The 26,507-nt window shown below is 38.3% G+C and overlaps 1 protein-coding gene across 5 annotated transcripts in view; it reads left to right on the top strand.

Moving 5' to 3' along the window:
- ZNF148 (zinc finger protein 148) overlaps window positions 1-26,507 on the top strand; it is a 155,650-nt gene that overhangs the window by 103,061 nt on the left and 26,082 nt on the right. The window contains exon 8 of one of the 5 annotated variants that reach the window (XM_049878858.1): window positions 669-24,973. The exons of the other annotated variants lie outside the window; for them this stretch is intronic. Coding sequence (XP_049734815.1) covers window positions 669-787 — 119 coding nt within the window. The 3' untranslated portion in view covers window positions 788-24,973. Of the gene's footprint in view, window positions 1-668; window positions 24,974-26,507 lie in introns of those variants that run through there. 5 annotated transcript variants of the gene reach the window in all.

The raw sequence follows: 26,507 nt of genomic DNA, 5'->3' as shown, positions 1-26,507 counted from the left end.
CATCTTTTTTCTTCTTTCAATAAATTAGTGTTAACTGTTAAGACTTGGCTTTAATGTCCAAGCTCAGTAAATTATTTTGAAATAAGTAATAAAATATACACTTAAAATGACTAAAGAAGGAAGCTTTTGTGAAATAGCTGTTTCCTTAGATGTTTAAAAAGTAGGTAAATTATCATTCGCATTAATTAGTCTGGGGGAAGAAGTTGCAATGCCTGAGGCCTAAGATAGTGTTGCGGCACCATAGCATGTACGCGGTGTACCGTATCCAGAGGAACGCAATCTCTAAAAAGTTGGCGACTTCCAGTTTCTCAGTCAAGTTGCTAGTGATTTAGAAACAAATATTTTGGAAGATGATCTAAAGGAACTCGTGTTTTGAACCTTTTAAGTCTTATCTTAGAGGAAACATTTATTTGCATTTATTCTTACTGGTAAATGTAAAACCAAGCTTTGTGAGTAACCTCGATTTAGTCAACTCTTAACTTTTGACACCTTTAAGTATGGTGAAAAATGTCTCTTTAGAATTGGTTTCCCGTGGTTTGGCTTTTTTGCTGTAATAAAGGCAGAGTTGGTGAATTTGTACAACTGTGATTATTATATAAGTGCAATCAAGAATGGTGATGGTAATATATGAATATTTAAAAAAGTTTTTCGTATTTCTCTTTGTAAAGTACTGAAGCAAGTATCCTGTCCAGTGTTGTTATTTAGATGTGTTCTCCTGGTGCCTGCGTACTTGGGGGAGAAAGGCCCTTGGACAGTTTGTGACAGAGAAACGACTTACCCTGCCTAGCGACTTCCCTCAGCTTGCTTTGCCCCCAACAGAAAAGCATGAAGGCGCTGATGGGCTTCAGTGAAATTTAAACAGTGTGTCACATCTCCGTGCTCTGGCGTTCTACCTTCTTTCTTCTTTTCAGTATTCTACTTTTTAAACATCATTTTGCGCATCCTTCCTTTCTGTTTCTTAAGTAAACATTGATCACGTTCATGTGGAAGGGAGTGTGATAGGCACGGTGGGAGAACGACCATCGTTAACGGATTTTGTGTGACTTGTGGCTAAGTTTGAATTTCTATACAATAATAAAACTCAAATCATATAAAAACGAAAGTGGTTAAATATATTTTTGTGTGTTTTTAATACCTACTGAATTCTGATGATTTGTTCCTTCATTCAATAGAAATTTACTGAGCACCCAGCATTTCTCAGGCACCAGAAATACAGAGATACATAAGACATTTCCTTGCAGTTTACATTCTTACGGGGGAGACAGACATAAACACACACAGGGTAGTAAGTGTTGTAGAGTTTCATACGCAATGCTGTGGTGCTCTGAGGAGAGACAGGTGTGCTGTCTGTTGAAGGTGACTTATGGAAGGCATCGCAGAAAGGCTGAGTGAGGTGAAGTTAAGAATTCATACATGTATACGTGTGTGTGTGTGTGTGTGTGTATACGTACACAGATTTTCAAAACAATACTTTCATTGCATTCTGATATTTTGTTTTCTTCTAACAAATTCATTTTTAAAGTACTGGTCACGATTGTGTAATCCGACTGTTTAGAAAACAACTGCCGTAGCCTTTGGGATATTTTGGATTTAAGCAGGGTGTTAAGGGTAGTTAACATTTATTGAGAATTTACTGAGTACCAGGTATTGTGCTACGTGTTTTGTTATATACCTCATTTAATTCCCACAATAATCTGAAAGGATGGAGCTATTCCTATCTCTATCTTATAGGTGAGGAAGTAGGATACATACAGAAGTTAACAAACTTGCCTGAACTTATATAATTTGAGTGGTGCTAACAGCTAACACACTCAGCTGCTAACTGAAACGTTGGAGGTTTGAGTCCACCCAGAGGTACCTTGAAAGAAAGAGCAGACAACCTAATTCTGAAAAGTCAGCCACTGAAAACCCTGTGGAGCACACTTCTACTCTGATACCTATGCGATCACCGTGAGTCAGAATCGACTTGACAGCAACTGGTTTTAGTAGATGGTGGGGCCAAGATTCCAGCTCATCTGACTCCAGGTACACGTGCGAAATCACCGACTATGGGGAATAAATTAGAAGCAGAAAAATATCTTTCGGCCTTTCTGAGTTTTTCTTGCTCTGCCACTAAAAACGCATTGCCATCAAGTCAGTTCTGACTCATAGCGACCCTCTAGGAGAGGATAGAACTGCCCCAATTGGGTTTCCAAGGAGTGACTAGTGGATTCAAACAGTGACCTTTTGGTTAGCGGCCATGGCTCTTAACCAGTGCACCACCAGGGCTCCCCATCCCTTTTAGATGTTATTAAACCTGTAAGAAGTCTAAGCCATAATTTAATATATCCCTGGTTTTGCTGGCCGTAGTGGCAGAGCAGGTGCAGTGGTTAAGAGCTATGGCTACTAACCAAAAGGTTGGCAGTTCAGATCTACCAGCTGCTCCTTGGAAACCCTATGGGGCAGTTCTCCTCTGTCCTAGAGGGTCGCTGTGAGTCGAAATTGACTCAATGGGAAACCAGTTTGGTGTTTTTTTGTTTTGTTTTTAAAGGGGGTGGAGGCAAAGATAGTTCTCTTGTAGAGAATACACTTAAAAGAAGATGTGGGGTTGAGAGGAACACAGGACACTTTGGTTCCTTTACTGAGGAAAATTTCTTTTGAAGATACTCACTTTTGCCCTATTTTTTCTTTTCTTTCACCGTCCCAGGTGGAAGGGGCTTAATTCTTCCTTCTTTAATCATATTCTTGATTCTCCTTATAGGTTCTTTTTGAAGATAGTAGAATATCTTTGTCTTGTAATCAGGATACCTAGAAGTTAAAGCTATTTGGGAATATAGATGTAGGAACACAAATACGTTCTCCATGGTTTATTATTCTGTCCTCACTATCCTTTCTTTCATGCTTTAAATGGCTTATTGAGGGAGTTAGTGGGGAGGGCGGAATACCCTAAAGTTTGCCTGTTTCAAGGCTTTCCTTCTCTGTAGGATCTCAATTCAAAAGACTGCATTATGGCAGTAAAAAGATTTTGCGTGTATCTATCCATTTTTAAACTGTCAGGCAGATAATGAGTTACCCATCAACTGATCTCAGCGATTTGTGTGCTGGTGAGAACTACTTCTTCTTAAAGCCCCACTTTTCCTCAAAGTCTCCCCCTTCCTTTTAGGTCTCATACCTCCCCCACCCCCAACCTCCCGAAGCCCATTCTCTGATCCGTTTGCAATAGGGTCACAAATCATTAAGTGTTTGGCTGCTGCTTGCCACCAATAAAGAAATCCTGTGTGGCTTTTAGAAACCAAAAACCTAGCTTGGTTTCGGTTTGAAATAGAAAACTTTGAACTTGCCCTGGATAAGTTGTCAGGTAATTCTGTTTCCTGAACTTGAGCCAGCCTCTGAAATATTTTAAGACTGGTTTTTCGTCCGGAGGATGATCTGTGAATTCTGATGAAAGCTTTATTCCTTTATGCCAATTGTTGTTAGGTGCTGTTGAGTCGGTTTTCGATTCCTAGTGACCCATTGTGACAGAGTAGAACTGCCCCATAGGGTTTTCTGTGGTTAAGGGCTACGGCTGCTAACCATAAGGGTCGGCTGTTTGAATCCACCAGGCACTCTTTGGAAACTCTGTGGGGCGGTTCTACTCTGTCCTTAGGGTCACTATGAATCAGAATCGACTCGACGGCCCTGGGTTTGGTTTTTGGTTTAATCTTTACAGAAGGAGCCCTGTGGCTCAGTGGCTAATCACTCGGCTGTTAACTGAAAGGCTGGAGGTTTGAATCCACCAGCCTGTCTGAGGGAGAAAGATGTGGCAGTCTGCTCCCATAAGGATTATAGCTTTGGAAACCCAGTAATGCAGTTCTACTCTGTCTTATAGAGTTGCTATGAGTCGGAATTGACTAGATGGCAACAAGTTTAGTTTTTTAATCTTTATGGAAGCAGATCTGCAGGTCTTTTCTCCCATGAAGCCTCTGGGTGGGCTCGAACTACCAACTTTTCAATAAATATCCAACTGCTTAACCATGGAGCCATCAGGGCTCCTCTTTTATGCCTAGGGCATTGAAAACTGTCAAAATGCAAATACCCTTGGAACTGCTATTTTTGGCGATTATGTTTTGGAATATCAGAGAGAAGGTGAGGACTTGAGGTCTAGGTCAAAGATAATGGATCCTAATTGATGATCTTGTCTAGGGCCAGAATAACTGCTAGATATATACCAAGGTTAAATATTCGTCTTCGCTGGCAGATTGACTTTGTAATTAGGTGCTTCTGTCCAAGGTGCCCTTTCATTTTGCATTTCTGAAATGCATGTATAGAATAAATGTTAGAATGACACACATCCAGTTCTCAAACAGTTGTGTTCTGCTCACTGTATGATGGCAGCTGGCTTGGTTTGGCTTCTTGTTTGACTGTTTTACTCTTAACTAAGGAAACACCCATCTTACTGCCATGGGAGGTGGCAGCATATGAGGCATAAAATACAATTGTCAGTATTTTATTTTTCTAAACACTCCTAAGTAGTAAGCCACAGAATATCTATCCTGATGTCCTGTTTATTGTATAGCAAATCATGGTTGCTGTTTATAGTTGTGGTAGTCTTTATAATTTTGTTTTTTATTTCAATTAGTAAAAATGTTATGAAAGTGTTCCTCTGTATCAAAAATCAAACCCATTGCCGTCAAGTTGATTCTGACTCATAGCAACCTTATAGGACTGAGTAGAACTGCGCCATAAGTTTTCCAGGGAGCAGCTGGTGGATTCGGACTGCCGACCTTTTGGTTAGCAGCTGAGCTCTTAACCACTATGCCACCAGCTTACGATTTTTCCCCAAGAGAGTCAAAGGGATTATGAAAATATAAGCAATTCATTCAGAGTTATGCATATTCATTAGGGATTTTCCCCCCTATAAATTCTCTTTTTTAAGGCTTGTAGTTCTTGGATACATAAAATTCTATAGAATCATATATAGTTAGAGACACTGGAAAACATGTCTTCTATGTCAGTATTCGTCAAGCCTGAAAACATACGTTGATCCTTTTGTATTCTTAAGTATGGTTTTGATTTACAACAATGTTAAATAGCTGAATAGTAGCACTATTTTTTAAAACCAGTTGAGCAGGTGGGGTGGGGGCAGAGACAATATTGATTCACCCTGACTACCTTAGCTTAACGCTTTACATTTCCTTCAATATGGTTGTTATTAATAAAAATTACAGGTTTTTCTCTCATTTTTTCCCCCAAAGCCTTAATTTATAGTTTTTCAGTCATTAGAGAAGTGTTCCTAAAAGAAGATGTTACAGACCTAGTTAGAGTTTAACTCTCATTTGTGAAGATGAGGGAAGTGAATACCTTTTTTTTTTTTTTGCTACTGAGAATATTGTCTGTGCTCTGAGCTCCCGGCATTGTGGTGGTTGAAGTCATGCAGCACCAGCATGGACAGAACTTGCCAAGAAAAATTAAGCAGGGAAGTACATATTGCCATGACTGACGTTCATTGCTTCAGTAAAGCTTGCAGTAACCAGATATTTTTTTTTCCCTCTGCAAAATGGTTAGTACACATAAAACATACCGAACTTAACACTATAACAAAACATCTCAGTAAAGACATAAAAGAAATCATATGTGTGTGAGTGCACATGCATGTTTATAATTACACCGTACTTCTTAAAGGTTTTTTTCATTTTAAGGGATAGGAATAGCCATCCAGAATATTAACCCCATTTTAGTGTTGTTTTACAACTGAAATGTGGAGAGTTACAGGCTTTATAATGAAGGTTGCCTAGTTTTCATTTAAGGGTATATACTTTGTGTGTGTGAAAATATCTCCCCCTTGCCCCTCAAATCCATATAAAATGATATCTGTTAGTTCACAGTGGCTATAGTAAAAAAAAAAAAAAATACACACACACACCCCATTTGTTTTGACAAGCCTCAGGTCTATAGTTGAACAAGTTGACAATCTGTTCAGGTGGTCTCATTCTTGTATTACATATAATCATGAACACGTGGATTACGTGACTTACAGTTTGACAGCAGATATGTCAGGTTTCCGTATAAGCAGTACAGACAGCTTGTGCTTTAGGAGTTCAGATGAAACAGACCAGTGAGGAATCAGATTGGTCATGGAAGAAGTGGAACCTCAGTGGCCCTGAGAGTGTTCAAGGTTCCAGTTTTTAATCTGTATTACATGGAGTCAAGTGTCAGTCCAGGAACTGTAGGTGGTAGAACAAAGGCATTACGGAAACCAGGAACAGGAGAAAAATCGGGGGTGTACTGAAGTTGGGACTCTTTTGGGCAAGGATAGGTAAAAGATGTGTACGTAATCAATTCAGAGGTACACACAGACCAAAAAGTTAAAACACACAGAGCAGCAAGTTAAAAATCAGCCAGACAAGCATATACTGGACAGTACGGCAAGTAGCGTGTCAGATACGTTTTAAAAGAACCAAAAGGAGCCAGACACTTCCAGGTGGTTAAAAAGGCTAGAGATTCTTAAGAAGTCATCGCTATCATAAACCATCACCATAAACCTAATGATATTGCCAACTAAATTTATTGAATACCCATTTATTATTAAACAATGCATGAATTATCTCAGTTTATCCTTACAGCGGCCCTGTAAGGAGGGTATTATTATTCCTATTTAACAGATAAGGAAATTCATTTTCAAAATTAGTAAGGAACTTGCCCCGATGTGCACAGCTGGTTAATGACACAGTCCAGGTCTTCAAAGTTCATGACCTTAACCACTGTGCTACTGAAAGGGCAGATGAAGCACCAAGAAAACTTTCAATTGACAGCAGCCTTTGGTTTTAGCCGTGGAGGTTTGTATTTTGTTTAGGTAAGAGCAGAGCCAAGCTTGGACCTGGCCTGTGGCCTGTTGAGTATTTGGGTATGCCTGATTGGAATGAAAGCTAAAGTGCAGGGTTAAGGCAGGTTCTAGCTGGTATGAGGTGATCAAAGCAAGATGGGCATCATGGAAGTGACCGTCCTAAGTAGAGCAGGAAGGAGCAGGTAGGGTTGTGGATAAGGAGCTAAGACTAGCTTGATTTAGAATCAGATGATCAAGTCTTGATGCTAGCTAAGGAGTATCCGGTTTACCCTACAAGCATTCATAAAATACCAGGGCATTAATTGCCATGTGGGAAAAATACTGTTTTGTGAGGAAAGATGGAAATTTTAGGAAATGTGTTACTTTTTTGTTAAGTATAATTAATGAGAAAATTTTCTATATTTAATATTTTTAACTTAAAAATACAGTTTTTTCAATATAGAACATTATCATCACTCCAGAAGCTTCCCTTTTACCCTTCCCAGTCAGTCCCTGTTCCTACTCCTTCACTCCCCAGGCAATCACTGTTGTGATTTTTTATTCATCTGCATTAGTTTTGCCCTTTCTAGAGCTTCATATAAGCAGAATCATATAGCATGTACTCTTTTTTCACTTCAGAATGTTTTCGAGATTCATTCCTATTATTGCCTATTTATAATTTTTTTTAATTGTGTGAATATGCCACGATTTATCTTTTCTTCTGTTGGTAGACCTTTGAGTGTTTCCACTTTGAGTCTATTATGAGTAAAGCTGCTTGTACGAGTAAAAAATAAATATTTTTTCAGATAATGGCAAATTTACTGATCAAGTTAACTTTTCGGTATTTGACATCTTTTTTTTTTTTTTAAACAAATAGAACAACATTGTTAAGTTTGAAAGAAAATAATATTACTTCAGTTTGTGAGAAGTAGGCACTAACTGGGAAACCACAGAATATTACAGTAAAACATAGTGATGTTTTCCGGACTTTAGATTTTCTTCATTTTTCAGTAGTATTGAAAGCACTAATTTATCGAAAAAGAATTCCCCAAATTTAACTTAACATGTCTGAAACTTTGTCTTCCTGATTTTTTTTAGAAGTTATCTCTGATGATACTTTTCAATTTTTGATGTTTTTTAAATCCTTTTTAATAACTTTAGAACACATTTAGTCTAGAACAAGATCAGCTTCTCTTTCACTTGTTAGTTTGCCTTTATTTAATATCAATTTCTCCCCTTCCAAAATAAAAATTATTTTACAAGCACAGAAGATGAAGCATTATGATAATTGAGTCTAGATCTGACACTTTGAATTACAAATCCTTTGACACCAAATTCTAGATGGAATTTCTTTGGAAAAACACCCAGTTTTTGCCTTGAACCCAAACACTTGCAGGCCTTCAGGATTCTCCAAAATTTGAAGCTGCCTTCTTGGCAGTAAAGACTACTGATTACTTCAGAATCCGGTGGGGTGGATCCCCAGCGTTCTGCCTTACCAAGGACGTTCGTGCCTCACCGAGGACGTTCATGCCTCACCGAGGACGTTCGTGCCTCACCGAGGACGTTCCTGCCTCACCGAGGACATTCCTGCCTCACCGAGGACGTTCGTGCCTTACCAAGGATGTTCTCTTTTGTTTTTCTGGGTATAAGAGCTTTAGGTGTTGCTTCCTCTGGAAGAGTTTTTGTTTTTCAAAAATGCTTAAATGTCTATGGTTTTCAACCCTCACTTGAATTTTATGAAAGTACCTTGGCATTCTTTTCTTCTTTGAAAATAGCCAGCACAATAACAACAGCTTTGTACATGTTTTTTAACTTATTTCACTCTCTTGCACATCTTTTGGCAAGTCTTAACTTCACGATGCTGGTAAGGAGCGAGTGTTAAGTCATAGAATTGGCATCCTAGTGTGGCGCTAGGTGGTTATTTATCTATTCCACTTCATCTCCCGTGCTGCTTTCTACTGGTTGTGTTATTAGTCATCAGCGCAAGTACTTCCCACTCTTTATTTCCTGTAGAACTTGTCTTTTTTTTTCTGTCTTTTTAAATGGATGGACTCTGCCTTGTCTCCTGTTCACAGAGACACAGACAAAGACGTAGGATGTAGGATTTCATGATAAAGGCTTGAAAACCGTTGGCTCTAGACTGGTCTCACTCCTTTAATTTCCTCTTTTTAAACTGTTATTAAATTTTATCTATATTCTGCCCGTGAAATGTCTTTCCTATCCTTTTTATTCCATTTTTAGTCTTGTATATTGATAGAGGCCCTCATCACTTAATAAAATATACTTTGCTATAGTATGATAGTGGCATTCCTGAGAAATCTCATTTTAAAAGCAGTTATTTCAGTGAGTGGTGGGGGAAAAAATTGGGATTAGTTCCAGAGACAGTTACTTTCCTGCAGGAGGAAAATTTTATAATAGCTCATTAATAAGATCTAAAACCCCAAAACTGCTGAGTAAATAAATTCAGACTCTTGTAGAAGCAGTAGCTTCAACCCTCAATTCAGGAAAGTAATGATTTAATGGAAACTTTGTACAACCTCCAGGGCTTTACCATCAGAGATACAGAAACCATGCAAGTGTAACAGCTTCGAAATAAAATGTGTCACATAAAATACAAGGAGAAAAATTATCAAAAATACCGCCATTCTGCTAGTCTGTCACTATTATCTGTTTCTTGGTGACAGTCTTTTCTTTTTAGTATTAGAAACCAAGCCTGTGCAACCTTAGACTAGAAATAGTCAAGCAAAAGTCTACGTGATAAAGCTCAGCCGCAGCAGGCATTGTTTTTGGTAGCTAGTGTCTGCCCCTCGCTGTAGTGACCATCCTCTTCTCCATCTTTGCTTAGCATCTCATCTCCTTAATAACAGCCCCTCAGATGTCTCCTGCTCAGTCCCTAGTATTTATGTCCATGGCTTCTGCATAGGGCAAATCCTGCATTTGTCCCTGAATCCTAAGTTTGTTTTTTTTTTTTTTTTTTTGAGATAACCTACAAAAAGTTTACTGTTACTCTCAACATAAAAATTACATGCCTGTTATAAAAAATTTGGAAAAAACAGAATGGAAGAAAATAAACTCACCCCAGTCCCAGCACTAAAAGATGGTAACTGCTGATGTTTTGATATATTTCCTTCTAGTTTTTTCCTACAGTTCCAATCATACTGTATTTACACAGGTGAATTTTACCTTTTCATGTATCATGAAAGGATAAGCATTTCTCCATCTATTACAAAGATTTCTTTCTTTATTGTATTTTATTTTTTACAGTTTCTGCATATATAATTTAGTGACATTGATTACATTTTTCAAGGTGTGCAAAAATTCTCACCCTCTTTTTCTTTTTACACTTTTTTATATTTAAATGCTAAAAATTTTAATAAGGGTTTCTCAGGGCATTTGGATGTGCCTGTGAAGCTTCTTTGACTTTGCGGTGGTCAAGTTGTGGTGACTTCCCTGGTATTATGTACTGTCTTACCCTTCGCCGAAGTTAACGCTTATCTACTGTCTAGTTAGTGTTTTTCCCCTCCCACCCCTCCTGTCCCTAGTAACCATGAAAGATTGTTTCTGTGTGGAAACATTTTCATGAGTTTTTAATAATAGTGGTCTCATACAGTATTTGTCCTTCTGTGATTGACTTATTTCAGTCAGCATAATGCCCTCCAGATTCGTCCCTGTTTTGAGATGTTTCGCAAATTCGTCATTGTTCTTTATTGTTGCATAGTGTTCCATTGTCTCACCCTATTTTCTGTTGTTCCTGCTCCATCAACATAAATTCACTGCCCCCTAAGGTTCCCGTCTGATTTTTCGAGTTTCTGTTGTCAGTTTGATCCACTATAGTCCTTAAAAGAACATAATGCTCGAGGCAGAACTTTTTTACTAGTTAAGCTAAACTATTGTTTGGTTTTAAGAAGACTTCAGGGGCTTTTTTTGGTTTAAGGTTTAGAGATTATCTCAAGGCAGTAATTTCAGGGGTTCATTCATGGAAATCTGGAATCCATGAGAATTTGAAATTCTTTTCTGCATTTCCCCCCTTTTGATCAGGACTCGTCTATGGAATCTTTGATCAAAATGTTCAGTAATGGTAGCTGGGCATCATCTAGTTCTGGTCTCATGGCAAAAGAGGCAGTTGTTCATGGAGGCAATTAGCCACACATTCCATATCCTCCTCCTATTCCTGACTGTCCTTCCTCTGCTGCTCCACACAAATACAGACCAATTGTTGTGCCTTGGATGGCTGCTGGGAAGCATTTAAGACCCCAGGCCCTATGCAATGAACTAGGAGGTAGACTAGAAGCCCTAAACATGTTACTAGGCCGATTACCTGGGATGTCTCATGAAACTATGACCCTAAACTGGCAAACCAGGGAACCAAATCCCATGAGGTCTTTGGTTGTACATAGTAGCCTCAGCAGCTACTCTCTTTTTATTGCTGTAAATATGTCTACCACACAACTTTTTACAGGTGTATGTACAACTTATTGACAGCAATTACAGCCATTGTCTGCAACCCTACCCTTATTCAGTGCAATTTTTCTATCACCGTTAACCCCACTTCCCCCTCCCTCCCGCCCCTGCTAACCACTAATAATCTTTGGTCTCTATGTATTTGTCTTTTGTTGTTGTTGTTGTTGTTTTAATATAAGTAAGGCCATACAATATTTGTCCTTTTGTGATTGGCTTATTTCAGTCATCATAGTGTTTTCAAGCTCCATCCATACTCTAACATGTATCAAGACTTCATTTCCTATTGGCTGAGGAGTATTCCATTGTATGTATGTACTACATTTTGTTTATCCATATATCTATTGATGGGCATTTAGGTTGTTTCCTCCTTTTGGCTATTGTGAATAGTGTGGCAGTGAACATTGGTGTACAAGCCTCTTTTTGAGTGTCTGCTTTCAAGTCTTTTGGGTATATTCCTAGGAGTGGAATTGCTGGGTCATGTGGCAGTTCCTATGACAACTTGAAGAAGAATGGTGTTGCAGTCATCGTCAAAAAGAACATTTCAAGATCTATCCTGAAGTACAGTGCTGTCAGTGATAGGATAATATCCATACGCCCACAAGGAAGACCAGTTAATATGACTACTGTTCAAATATATGCACCAACCACTAGGCCCAAAGATGAAGAAATAGAAGATTTTTATCAGCTGCTGCAGTCTGAAATTGATCGAACATGCAATCAAGATGCATTGGTAATTACTGGCCATTGGAATGTGAAAGTTGGAAACAAAGAAGAAGGATCAGTAGTCGGAAAATATGGCCTTGGTGATGGAAACAATGCAGGAGATCAAATGATAGAATTTTGTAAGGCCAACAACTTCTTCATTGCAAATACCTTCTTTCACCAACATAAACGGTGACTGTACACATGGACCTCGCCAGATGGAGCACACAGAAATCAAATTGACTACATCTGTGGAAAGAGGCCATGGAAAAGCTCTATATTATCAGTCAGAACAAGGCCAGGGGCCGACTGTGGAACAGACCATCAATTGCTCATATGCAAGTTGAAGCTGAAACTGAAGAAAATCAGAGCAAGTCCACGAGAGCCAAAATATGACGTTGACTATATCCCACCTGAATTTAGAGACCATCTCAGGAATAGATTTGACGCATTTAACACTGGTGACTGAAAACCAGACGAGTTGTGGAATGACATCAAGGACATCATCCATGAAGAAAGCGAGAAGTCATTGAAAAGACAGGAAAGAAAGAAGAGACCAAGATGGATGTCAGAGGAGACTCTGAAACTTGCTCTCGAAGGTCAAGCAGCTAAAACAAAAGGAAGAATTGATAAAGTAAAAGAACTGAACAGAAGATTTCAAAGGGCCTCTCAAGAAGACAGAGTATTATAATGACATGTGCAAAGAGCTGGAAATGGAAAACCAACAGGGAAAAATGAGCTCGGTGATTCTCAAGCTGAAAGAACTGAAGAAAAAATTCAGACCTTGAGTTGCAATAGTGAGGGTTTCCATGGGGAAAATGTTAAATGATACAGGAAGCATCAAAAGAAGATGGAAGGAATACACAGAGTCATTATACCAAAAAGAATTAGTCGATGCGCAATCATTTCAAGAGGTGGCATATGATCAGGAACTGATGGTACTGAAGGAAGAAGTCCAAGCTGCTCGGAAGGCATTGGCGAAAAACAAGGCTCCAGGAATTGATGGAATATCAATTGAGATGTTTCAACAAACAGATGCAGCACTGGAGGTGCTCACTCGTCTATGCCAAGAAATATGGAAGACAGCTTCCTGGCCAACTGACTGGAAGAGACCCATATTTATGCCTATTCCCAAGAAAGGCGATCCAACTGATTGTGGAAATTATAGAACAATATCATTAACATCAGACACAAGCAAAATATTGCTGAAGATCATTCAAAAACGGCTGCAGCAGTCTATCGACAGGGTACTGCCAGAAATTCAGGCTGGTTTCAGAAGAGGACGTGGAAGCAGGGATATCATTGCTGATGTCAGGTGGATCCTGGCTGAAAGCAGAGAATACCAGAGGATGTTTACCTGTGTTTTCTTGACTATGCAGAGGCATTCGACTGTGTGGATCATAAAAAATTATGGATAGCATTGCGAAGAATGGGAATTCCAGAACACTTAATTGTGCTCATGAGGAACCTTTCCATAGATCAAGAGGCAGTTGTTCGGACAGAACAAGGGGATACTGATTGGTTTAAAGTCAGGAAAGGTGTGTGCCAGGGTTGTATTCTTTCACCATACCTATTCAATCCATATGCTGAGTAAATAATCCGAGAAGCTGGACTATATGAAGAAGAACGTGGCATCAGGATTGGTGGAAGACTGTTAACAACCTGCGCTATGCAGATGACACAACCTTGCTTGCTGAAAGTGAAGAGGACTTGAAGCACTTACTAATGAAGATCAAAGACCACAGCCTTCAGTATGGATTGCACCCCAACATAAAGAAAACAAAAATTCTCACAACTGGACCAATGAGCAACATCATGATAAACGGAGAAAAGATTGAAGTTGTCAAGGATTTCATTTCGCTTGGATCCACAATCAACAGCCATGGAAGCAGCAGTCAAGAAATCAAAAGACACATTGCATTGGGTAAATCTGCTGCGAAGGACCTCTTTAAAGTGTCAAAGAGCAAAGATGTCACCTTGAAAACTAAGGTGTGCCTGACCCGAGCCATGGTATTTTCAATCGCATCATATGCATGTGAAAGCTGGACAGTGACTAAGGAAGATCGAAGAAGAATTGATACCTTTGAATTGTGGTGTTGCAGAAGAATATCGAATATACCATGGACTGCCAGAAGAACGAATATATCTGTCTTAGAAGAAGTACAACCAGAATGCACCTTAGAAGCAAGGATGGCGAGACTGCGTCTTACATACTTTGGACATGTTGTAAGGAGGGATCAATCTCTGGAGAAGGACATCATGCTTGGCAAAGTACAGGGTCAGCAGAAAAGAGGAAGACCCTCAAGGAAATGGATTGACCCAGTGGCTGCAACAATGGGATCAAGCATAACAATGATTGTAAGGATGGCGCAGGACCGGGCAGTGTTTTGATCTGTTGTGCGTAGGGTCGCTATGAGTCGGAGCCTACTCGACGGCATCTAACAACAACATGGCAGTTCAGTTCTGAATCCTAAGATTTTAAAATAATACCTTTCAGTTCCAGGTTCTTGGGAGTCCATCATCCATTTCCCCCAGTTTTCAGTGTAAAAAAGTAAAACATCTTAGGAACAGACAGAGCAAACCAAGACTTTCTATGGGAATACAGTTTGAATAGAGTTATAGGTGGTCAGAGTCCATATCTCTCCCCTCTGTCCCATGTTAAAGAATATATCTGACTAATTGTTAAGGGTGCAGAGAGTTCTTGAATTGTATAAGCACAATATGGGCCTGTACAGTTTGGTCAGTTCACCCTAGGTAATTAAGAGTTAACTGAATATATTTTCTGGACTACTTAAGAACTTACACTGAAAGGAACAAGGACTTGGTCATTCTGTAGGTGCCCTTAGAAAGTCAATCAAAATGGGTAATGAAATGTGAATGAAGAAAAATCAATAAAGCTCTGTAAAAAATTTACAGATGGATGAAAATGTAGGGGAAAAAGATCAACAAATTTTTAGTCAATTCTTCTATCAGCTTTCTTATAGAAAATTTGTACACATGCACACGTATACATATGTAGTCCCTGAGTGGTGCAGACAGCTAACATGCTCAGCTGCTAACTGAAAGGTTGATGATTCAAATCCACAAAGAGGCACCTTTGAAGAAGGCCTGGTGATCTACTTTCAAAAAAACCAGCCATTGAAAACCTTGTGGAGCACCGTTTACTCTGACACACACGGGGCCACAGTGAGTCAGAATCAACTTGACAGCAACTTGTTTTATATACATAAACACATATATACATGTGTGTACATAATATATACAGAGAGAACATGGTAGCCAGTGCCCAAGTGCTCTTTATGGCGGATGATAGTAGACTAATAATATGTGAAGTAGAAGATAAGGCCCCAATATAAATTCTTGTTGGGGAGACGGAGTATGACAGAGAGCATTTGATTAAGGGCTGTAATGTGATGTAAGTATTACTAAGTACAAAGATAGTTGAACCCTACTTTTCAGACTAAATCTTACGTGGAACCCAGTTATATGAAACAGGTAAGAGAAGATAATGCATCTTCCTCTTAAAAATAAAAAAAGAAGGAAAAAGAAAGCACTGTGACTAAGCTTTCAAGCCTCATCAGCTCTGAAGTTACAGAGATCTTTGGGTCATCTGATTCAGTGGTTGTGTGAGTCAAAATTACGTATTGCATTCTTAGAAAATACAAATTTCTGGACCAACACACCTCCCTGGTGTAGATAATTTGATTCTCAGGAATATGACCTGAGATTCTATATACATTTTTCTCTTCCCATTATCTTTTTTTTTTTCTTAAGGTAAAATTGACATATGCTGAAATGTGCAACCATATTCCTATAATAGAATATTACTATATAGAAAATTTCCTTTTCCCTGGAAAGTTTCCTCTGGTTCCCTTCTAGTCGATCTCTCCTCACTACCCTTCCCCCCCAAAACACAACCGTTATTCTGATATTTTCCAACTTACGGTAGTTTTGCCTCTTCTAGAATTTCTTATAAATGTATTCATACATTATGTACTCTTTTGTTTTCAACTTTTTTCTCAGCTTAAAGTCTAGGAGGTTAATTTTTATTGTGTATATCATATTTCATTCTTTTTGTTGGTGTGCAGGATATAAAAGGATATGAACATTTGAGTTTCCAGTTTTCTGTTATTAGGAATAAAGCTACTTTGAACATTTTTGTGCCAGTTTTCTTTGTGGACACGTTATTTTAGATTGTGTATTTTGTACAAGTTCCCCCAAGTGATTCTGATGGGCTGTGCAGTTCTAGTCCAACTTACAGAGTACGTAATACTTAAGCTTGATTTAAAGTTGTCCTGTTTTTATAAAAAGACTTTCTTTAACATATCCTTCATGTATCATCTTTTTTCATTGCAGCGAGAATATGCACCACAAAACATCATTTCAGCAATCTCTACATACATAATTCAATGACATTGATTACATTTTTCAAGTCGTGCAGCCATTTTCGCTCTACATTTACAAATTGTCCACCACCATTAACATAAACTCAATGCCCCTTAAGCAAAAACTCCCCTTCCCTTGTAGCTCCCACCCCTGTTAATCACTAATAATCTTTGGCTTCTGTGTATTTGCTTATTTCATATAAGTGAGATCATACAGTATTTGTCCTTTTGTGACTGACTTATTTTGCTTAGCGTAATGTTTTCAAGGTTCATCTACGTTGTGGCATGCGTCAAGACTTAATTTCACATTATGGCTGAGTAATATTCCACTGCAGGTATGTACCACATTTTGTTTCCCCATTAGTGCATTGATGGACATTTCGGTTGTTTCCACCTTTTGGCTAATGTGAAAAGTGCTGCAGTGAACATTGGTGTACAGGTTTCTTTTTGCACCCTGCTTTCACTTCTTTTGGGATTATACCTAGGATTGGTATTGCTGGATCATATGGTAGTTCTTTGTTCAGCTTATTGAGAAACCACAAACTGTTTCCCACAGTGGCTGTACCATTTTTACATTCCTACCACTGATGGGTGAGGATTCCGTTTTCTCCACAACCTCACCAACACATGTTGTTTTCTGGTTTTGTTTGTTTTGTTTTTTATCATAGTCATTCCGGTGGGAGTGAGGTGGTATCTCGTTGTGGTTTTGATTCACATCTCCTTAATGGCTAATGTAGGAACCCTGGTGGTGCAGTGGTTAAGTACTCAGCTGCTAACTGAAAGGTTGGCATTTGAACCCACCAACCTCTCTGTGGGAAAAAGATGTAGCGGTCTGCTTCCATAAGATTACAGTGTTAGAGACCTTATGGGGCAGTTCTGCTCTATCCTATGTATTAGTCAGAACCGACTTGATGGCAGTGTGTAATGGCTAATGACGTTGAGCATCTTTTCACGTGCTTGTTGGCCAGTTGAATATCTTCTTTGACAAAATGTCTGTTTAAGTCCTTTGCCCATTTATTGATTGGGCTATTTGCCGTTTTGTTAAGTTGTTGAAGTTTAAATATATTTTGGATACTTGACCCTTATTGAATTTACGGTTTCCAAATATTTTCTCTCAGTCTGTAGGTTGTCTTCTCACTTTGTTGATAAAGTCTTTTGATGAACAAAAGTATTTAATTTTTATGAGGTCCCACTTATCTGCTTTGCCTTCTGCTGCTCGTGCTTTTGTTTTCATATCTGATAATTTATTGTTAAAAACTTGGCCCCGCAGGCATGTACCTATGTTTTCTTCTAAGAATTTTATTATTTTAGATTTTACGGTTAGGTCCTTTATCCATTTTGAATTGGTTTTTGTGTATGGTGTAAGATACGGATCCTGATTTATTCTTCCGCATGTGGAGATTGAGCTTTCCCTTCACCATTTATTGAAAAGACTGTTCCTTCCCCACTGAATAGACTTAGCACCCTTGTCGAAAATCAGTTGACCATAGATGTTTGGATTTATTTCTGGACTCTTAATTCCATTGGTCTCTATGTCTATTATTGTACCTGTACCAGGCCATTTTAATTATTGTGGCTTTATAGTATGTTTTGAAGTTGTTAAGGATTTCATTTTACTTAGATCCACAATCAATGCCCTTGGAAGCAGCAGTCAGGAAATCAAATGATGTATTACATTGGGCAAATCTGCTGCAAAAGACCTCTTTAAAGTGTTAAAAAACAAAGATGTCACCTTAAGGACTAAAGTGCACCTGACACAAAAAAAGCTATGGTATTTTCCGTGGCCTCATATGCGTGCAAAAGGTGAACAATGAATAAGGAAGACCAAAGAAGAATTGATGCCTTTGAATTACGGTTTTGGCAAAGAATATTGAATATACCATGGACTGTCAAAAGAATGAACAAATCTGTCTTGGAAGAAGTAGACCCAGAATGATCCTTAGAAGCAAGAATGGTGAGACTTCATCTTACATACTTTGGATGTGTTACTAGGAGAGACCAGTCCCTGGAGAAGGACATCATTCTTGATAAAGTTAGAGGGTCAGGGAAAAAGAGGAAGACCCTCAAGGAGATGCATTGGCACAGTGGCTGCAACAGTGGGCCCAAACACTGCAATGATTATGAGGATGGCGCAGCACCAGGCAGTGTTTCATTCTGTTGTACATAGGGTCACTGTGAGTACAGAGGGTCACTATTTTGAACAGTATGGTTTAAAATCAGGGGGTGTGAGTTCTGCTTTATACTTCTTCTTCAAGATTGCTTATGCTATTCGTGGTCTCTCACCCTTCAGTATAAATTTGGAGGCTGTCTTCCATTTCTGCAAAGAGGGCTGTTGGAATTTTGATGGAGATTGCGTTACATTTGTAGATTGCTTTGGGTAGTATTGATATCTTAAACTATATCAAACCTTTCAATCCATGAACATGGAATGTCCTTGCCTTTATTTAGGTCTTCTTTAACTTCTTTCAGTAATGTTTTATAGTTTTCTGTATACAAGCCTTTCACTCTCCTGGTTAAATTTATCCCAAGATACTTTATCTTCTTTTAATATAGGTAAATTGAAATTGGGTCTAGATTTGCTAATTTTATTGGTTAACTTGTTTATTTAACAAATATGTAATTGAGTGCTGATTAGGTGGCAAGTATGACTTAAATTAGGTGCTGGAAATACATTAGGATAGACTTTGGTCTGCCAGTTATTATTCAGCTATCTAACTTTTAGGAAGGAATCCCTGAGTGGCACAATCGATTAAGCACTCAACTACTAGCTGAAAGGTTGGTGGTTCAAACCCACCCAGAGGCTCCTTGGAGGACAGGCCTGGTAGTCTGCTCCCAAAATGTCACAGCATTTCTACTCTGTACACATGGTGTCGTCATGAGTCAGAATCGACTTTGACAGCAACTAACAACAACTTTTAGCAAATTATTTAGGTCTCCTCCCTAAAAACCTCTAACTCTGAATCAGACTATCCAGTACCCCATGCCCCCAGTGTCTCCAGTTCCTCGAAGGTCTTAGCTCCTCAATCAGTGTTACTCTCTTAACATTTTCCTTTCAGAAATCTTAGTAATTTCCATGTTCTCGTAGATCATATGTCAGCACACTTTGGCCCACAGACCAAATCAGGCCTGCTACCTGTTTTCGTATGGCCCTCAAGCTAAGAATTGTTTTTTTTTTTTTTTTTCCATTTTCAAATGTTCAAAGAAATAAAAACACCAGAGTATTTTGTAATATGTGAAAATTACATGCAATTCAAATTTACGTAAATATTATTTTTAGTACATACATGCCCATTTGTTTACATATTGTCTATGGCTGCGTTCACCCTACAGTGACAGAGTTGAGTAGTTGCAACAGTGTCTTGTTATCTAGTGCTGCTATAACAGAAATACTACAAAGTGGGTGGCTTTAACAAAGAGAAGTTTATTTCTTCACAGGAAAATAGGCTAAAAGCCCAAATTCTGGGCGTCAGCTCCAGAGAAAGGCTTTGTCTCTCTGTCAGCCTTTTTATCAATCTTCCCCCAGACTAGGAGCTTCTCTGTGGAGGGACCTTGGGTCCAAAGGATGTGTTCTGCTCCAGGCCCTGCTTTCTTGGTGGTATGAGGTCCACTTATCTCTCTGCTTGCTTCTCTCTTTTGTATCTCAAGAGATCACCTCAAGACACAATCCAGTCTTGTAGATTGAGTCCTGCCTCACTAACACAACTGCTGCCCATCCTCCCTCATCAACATCATAGAGGCAAGATTTAAAACATAGGAAAATCGCACAATACTGGGAATCGTGGCCCAGCCAAATTGATACACACATTTTTAGGGGGGACATAGTTCAATCAATGACAAACAGAGAATGTATTTGAAACTCTCATGGCTTTACACTTCTCCTTGGCATGTTACAGGTTATAACAATGCAGTTATAACTCAATAGCTTTTTTAGTGCCAGGAGCATCACCCTACCATGACATTTCATTTTCTTATTACTAGTGCACACTAGGAGCCCTGGTGGCACATCGGTTAAGAGCTTGTCTGCTAACCAAAAGGTCGGCAGTTCAAATCTGCCAGCCACTCCTTGGAAAGATTATGGGGGCAGTTCTACTCTGTCATAGGTTTGCTATGAGTCAGAATCTACTTCACAGCAACGGGTTTGGTTGCGGGAGGGGAGGGGGGGTTAGTATAGGGTTGCTATGAGTCAGAATTGACGGCAGTGGTTTTGGTGTTTTGTTTTTTAGCATGAACCTATCATGTCAAAAAAGAAAAGAAAAGTGGACTTTGAATGTTGTACTTTTAAGCCACAGTGTAGTATGGATTATTTTGTTATCTAACTTGATAGCAAAGCATTTTGTTGTTTTATCCTATGACATTATAGCTGGGCCAAAGAAATAAAATATACTTTGACATAACCAGACTAAGCACTCATCACAGTATTCCCAACTCAGAGGAAAGTATGTCAGTAAAATTAGAAAATTTAAAATGAAATATCTTACCACGGCAAAATTTCTTCACAAAAATGTAAAGCAAGGAAAGCCATTTTCCATTGGTAGTGTTAATTAAATCGTGTTTGTTTGCAGCAGCCAAGGAAATATGTTCAGAGAATATAAACTTGATTAAGACCATTAGCCTTTTGGTAAGAACAGTTGGTCAAAGATTTGAGGACATTGGGAGCAACATCAGTACAGTAATCGGTTGACAAACAAGGCAAATGGTTGTAAGTGGTTTTCCTTGGCTCTTGGTGAGTCAACAGATGTTACCAATACCGCTCAGCTGTTTATTTGAGGAGTCAACCTGAGGAGTTAGAAGTGACGGGAAGAAATAGTCTGTGTGAATAATCTGCATGGAACAACTATAGGCGAGAATATTTTCAAAAAAGTTGAAAAAATGCTTTCAGTAGAACCTGAAGTGGGATCTGCTAAGATGTTTTACAACTGATGGTGGTAAAAATGTGTGGAGCGTAAAAATGGTTTAGTTAGACTGATACACAAAGGTTGTGAAGATGTAAGTGATATAAAACTTATGGTTATTCCTTGTATTATTTATGAGCAGGACTTTGCTGAGAATATTTGAATAGGTTGTGTCTTACTGAACCAGTAGTATCAGTGATGACTTTATTTGCTCTGTAGTAAATTTAATCATCATCAGTTGTGTTAATTTTTGTTACATATAGAAGTTGAATATCCTGATTTACAGTACTATACAGCAGTTTGATGTCTTAGCAATGGTAAAGTTTTATTGGGGGCGTTTGAGCACAGGGTTGAGATTAAAATTTTTCTGAATGAGAAGAGCCACTTTCGGTCACTAATATGTCTATATAAATTCAACCTAAAATTTTAATGGGAAACAGTGCTTATCCATGCAGCCTATATGTGGTGAAAGTCATTTTGACAACAGTTGTTGTTGTTAGGTGCTGTTGAGTTGATTCTGACTCATAGGGAACCTGCTGTAGGACAGAGTAGAACTGCCCCATAGGGTTTCCTAGGCTGAAATCTTTAGAGGAGTTGATCGCCAGGTCTTTTCTTCCAAGGAGTGCTTCTGGGTTCTAACTGCTGACCTTTTGGTTAGCAGCTAAGTGCTTAACCATTGTGCCACCAGGGCTCCCTGACAACAGCCAGTATTGTTAAATCACCCCAAAACCCACTGCTGTCAACTCGATTCCCACCCATAGCAGCCCTGTTGTTAAATCACAAAATGCTGCTTTATACACTGTCGAACTTAGAACAAGTAGCAGAATTTCCATTCTCAGAAATACGTGGTGGATATATATTTTCTGAGCTCAAACTATAGTTTCTGAAGAGTTTTGGGGCCTTTATACAAGTGTAAAGGAAATATCCATATTTCAGAATCTTATTTAAGTGTGATCGAGCCTCTGCCTAACCCTCACTTGGAAGTGATTAATTTGCAATGTGAAGGCGTGCTAAAAGGCAAACATCAAGAGAAAAATCTAACAATTCTATAAATGCTTTTTATGTGATAAGTAATGCTTAATTAAAGTCATGTTTTCCTGAACTGATATCAGTACCTATCTTTGTGAAAAGACAGTTTCAGAGATCAAATATATAATATCTTATTGCAGATCAGAATTAACAGATGAACTTTTGCAGTTGCTTTTGATGATAGGAACACTGACTGAACTCCAACTAAGCAAAATATTAGTCCTCTTCCCCGTAAAAAAGAATCCTTGTCATCTTATTAATATAAACCACTTTCTGTTGAGTCAGTTCTGACTCATGGCGACCCCAAGTATTTCAGTAGAATGTGCTCCATAGGGTTTTCATTGGCTGATTTTTCAGAAGTCGGTCTCCAGGCCTTTCTTACAAGCCTCCTCTGCTAACCTGTAGCGTTTCGGTTAGCAGACATACGCATCAGCCGTTTGCACCACCCAGGGGCTCCTCTCACTAGTATACCTGTTAGAAAAAATTGTACTTGATTATTATTATACTTTGAATTTCACCAATTAAAAAATTTTGGAAATTATTTCGTCTCTTGTTGTATGAGTATGTACACAATATCTTTAATTTTGCCTCTTGGCCCATCATGCGTAAAGTATTCATTATCTGGCACCTTAGAAAACATTGGCTGACCCTGTCATAAAGATCATTCTTTGAATGCCCTAGCCTTTCGGTTCCTAGAGCTCTGCTTTGTCCGTGATCCTCTCGTTCATTCTACCTCGGTTACAGTCAAACCTGAAACCAGTTGTTACCAAACTTCGATCTCTCCATGATTTTGACTTCATTGTTCATTTCAGTTTCTCATTTTCAAGCACCACATCCTATTGTTCCTGCTGTTGCCTTCTTGAACTTAGGTTTCGATAATCCTTTGCCTCTACTAAGACCTAGAATTCTCTCTCCTTTTCACTAGCTCTCATCGTCCTCATATCTTTACCGTCTTCACCCAGTGTAAATTCTGTGGTCATTTTTCATCGTCACTTGTTGTGCCCCATTGCCTCTCTCTCATACATAGTACTCACTTGGTTAAATTAAAACCTTAGGTGTATTTAACTCAACCTTCCCATGCACCTGACTGTTGGAATTACATAGAAAGCCTTGCTGAATTAGGGTCACTTTAAATTTATTTTTGGGAAACCGTAAGTGGGCCCTGGATGCCTGCTGGCAAGCGGTCATTTCCCAGTCCGTTCACTTGTCACTCACCGAGATGGGGTCCAAAACTACAGCGCTAATGGCTACGGTCTCCCTATAGCAGCAGAGTTGAGTAGTTGTGACAGGTTGTCTCCATGCCGAAAATATCTTCTCTGTGGCCAACCTTTCTCCCAGACAGATATTTCATACTTTTTCCTTCCATAAACCTCCAACACCTCCTCCACCCCTCTCACTTTGACTTGATTACCTGCTTCCTGTTTCACTGAGAAAATCAGAGTACTCAGAAGAGAGCTTCAGCAAGTTCCTAGTATCACATCTGTTCATCCATGAGTTGAGATGTTTTGATCTTTTGGAGGAAGGTGGGCAAATAGCGATTTATGTTATTTTACAAGATAGCTGAGGTTTTTGTAATGTTTGCAAAGATATGCATATAGATAGTTTACATTTTCATTATCTTTCATCTTAAAGGAAATTTGTTGACTCTGGACTCATTTTTTCATCGTTTTAAATTAAAGTACAGTTTGCATACAGTAAATTCACCCTTTTTAGTATATACTTCAAGATTAATACAGTTGTGTACTCACCACCACGCAAGATACAGAGCAGTTCTGTCACCCTCCTGTACCCCCAGCCTGTAGCAAACACTGATGTGTCTTCTGTCTCTGTAGTCTTCTCCAGAAGATTGTATAAATTGAATCATACGGTATATACCTTTTGAGTCTGGCTTCATCCCCTTGGCATAGTGCTTTTGAGAGTCATCTGTGCTGTTATATGAATCAGTAATTTTTTTGTTTGTTTTTTTATTGTCGAGTAGTATTTTATTGTATGGTTATCCCACAGTTTGTTTTTCCATTCCCCAGTTGAAGTACGTTTGTGTTGTTTCCAGTTTGGGGGCATTATGAATAAAGCCATTGTAAACATTTGCCATAAAAATTCTCGTACAACTTTTTATGTGAACATGTTTTTGCTTCACTTGTGAAAATACTTAGGAGTGGAATTGCTAGGTTGTATGGTAAGTTCATTTGTAACTTTAATAATAACTAAAAACACCAAAATGTTTTCTAAAAAGCGACTACCATTTTGCATTCTTACCAGCAACTTAGGAGAGTTACAGTTGCTCTGTACTCTTGACAGCACTTGGTATTGTCATATTTTTTTATTTTAGCCAATATAATTGGTATGTGGAGCCCTGGTGGCATAGTGATTAAGAGGCTGCTAACCAAAAGGTTGGCAGTTTGAATCCACCACCTGCAGTCATATGGGGCAGTTCTACTCTGTCCTATAGAGTTGCTATGAGTTGGAATGGGCAACGGGTTTGGGTTTTTTTTTTTTTTTAATAGGTATGTACTGGTATCTCATAGTTTTAATTTGCATTCCCCTAGTGATGAAGCATGTTGTGCATCTTTTCATGAGCCTATTTGCCATTGACATATTTTTTGGTTAAGTGTTAACTCTTTTGCCCCCTTGAAAATTGTTTTCTTATTTTGTTGAGTTTTGAGAATTTTTATATATTCTGGATATGTCTTTTATCACATATGTGATTTGCAGTATTTTCTCCTTTGGACTTTTTTTTTTTTTTTTCAAATTGATAAAAAAAGAAAACATTGTTATCCTGAGGGACTTCTTAAGAAATAGTAGATATATTTTCTAAGGTAGCATCACATTAATTTTTTTTTTTTATAACTTAATGTTTCTACCTTTACCGCAAATAAAAAGTAAAATGGTAACAAATTACATTAATATAAGTATTTTCTAAAATATGGAGAAATCTAAAACCAAAAAAATGTTAAAGATACTAGATTTTGTTTTTTATGTATTTAAGTTTTCTTCGTATTATATAAGTTTTACTATATATCTTAAAGAACAATATGGATCATTTTGATTATATTTGATTATATTCGGTAGGTAATTTATTCTTAACATCTGTTTAAAAACTGATAGGCTGTATGTTTCACATAAATCAGTGTTTTACTATCAAACTGAAACACTGGAAGAATTTAACTTACGTGATATGGAAAATAAGTTACACTTGGAAACATTTTTAGCATATGACTAATTTGTATTTTATTTAAGAGTGAATAAGAAAGTAATTTATTTAACAGACTCATGCTTTGTTCGTGAAAACTAAAATGCTTTGTTACCAGATTTTATATTAACAGTGGTAACCTTCAGATTCACACTGAAAAATCTAAAATTTCGTGATGAAATTCATAGATACCTAGTGCTATTGGAGAGAATACATTATATAAAATTTTAGAAATTTTACAATTAAATATTATGTTATTTGGTACTAAATAGTACTAAGTTCTAAAGCAGTAAGGCATATGAAAAAAACAGTGTTCAGAAGAAGGTAGAACTGAGTTGACAAGAAAGGCCACTGAGCATAACGCTGCTGTGCTATTTCCAGGGGTTTGCAAAGCCAGGGGTAAGCACCAGGCATCTGGGACAGCAGCATTTGCTTTTGTGTTTTTGTGAAGAGAGATGCAGCAGGTCATATACCCATTCAGCGATTTCTGCATGTACAGTTTAATGACATTGGTTACGTTCTTCACGTTGTATCACCATTTTCACTGTCTCTTCCCATATTATTTTACCTCCGTTGGTTTAGACTCCTTGCCCCATAAACTACCATACTTTTATGTAGATAACACGTACCTTCTATGTTTGTTTGCCAACCACACCCTCCTCCCCCCCAAGGTATTTTCATAAGCGCTGCTATGCCAATTTTTTTTACATGTTGCTGTGAGAACAGAATTAGCACAGCACCCTTACAAAAATACCTCGCAAGGGGAGGGCAAAGGTGCAAATAATTTGTGTAAAAATATGGTACTTGTATGCTTTATAGAGTTACTGTTGACCGTTTGATCTGATATAGATAATCCTTTAAAAGAGTGTAATGCCCAAGGTGAACATTTTTACTAATTCAGCTAAACTGTTGTTTAGTTTGAAGATGACTTCAGGGGATAATTTTGGTTCAAGATTCAAAAATTTTCTCAGGGCAACAGATTCAAGGGTTTTTCCAGCCTCAGTGGGTCTAGTAAGTTTGGATTCTGTAAGAAATTTGAAATTCTGTTCACCAGTTTCCCCCTTTTG

Source organism: Elephas maximus, chromosome 1 (genome assembly GCF_024166365.1).
Source record: "Elephas maximus indicus isolate mEleMax1 chromosome 1, mEleMax1 primary haplotype, whole genome shotgun sequence".
NCBI classification, from domain to species: Eukaryota; Metazoa; Chordata; class Mammalia; order Proboscidea; family Elephantidae; genus Elephas; species Elephas maximus.
Note: the sequence above shows the minus strand (reverse complement) of the source record. Positions and strands in the feature narration are given on the sequence as shown.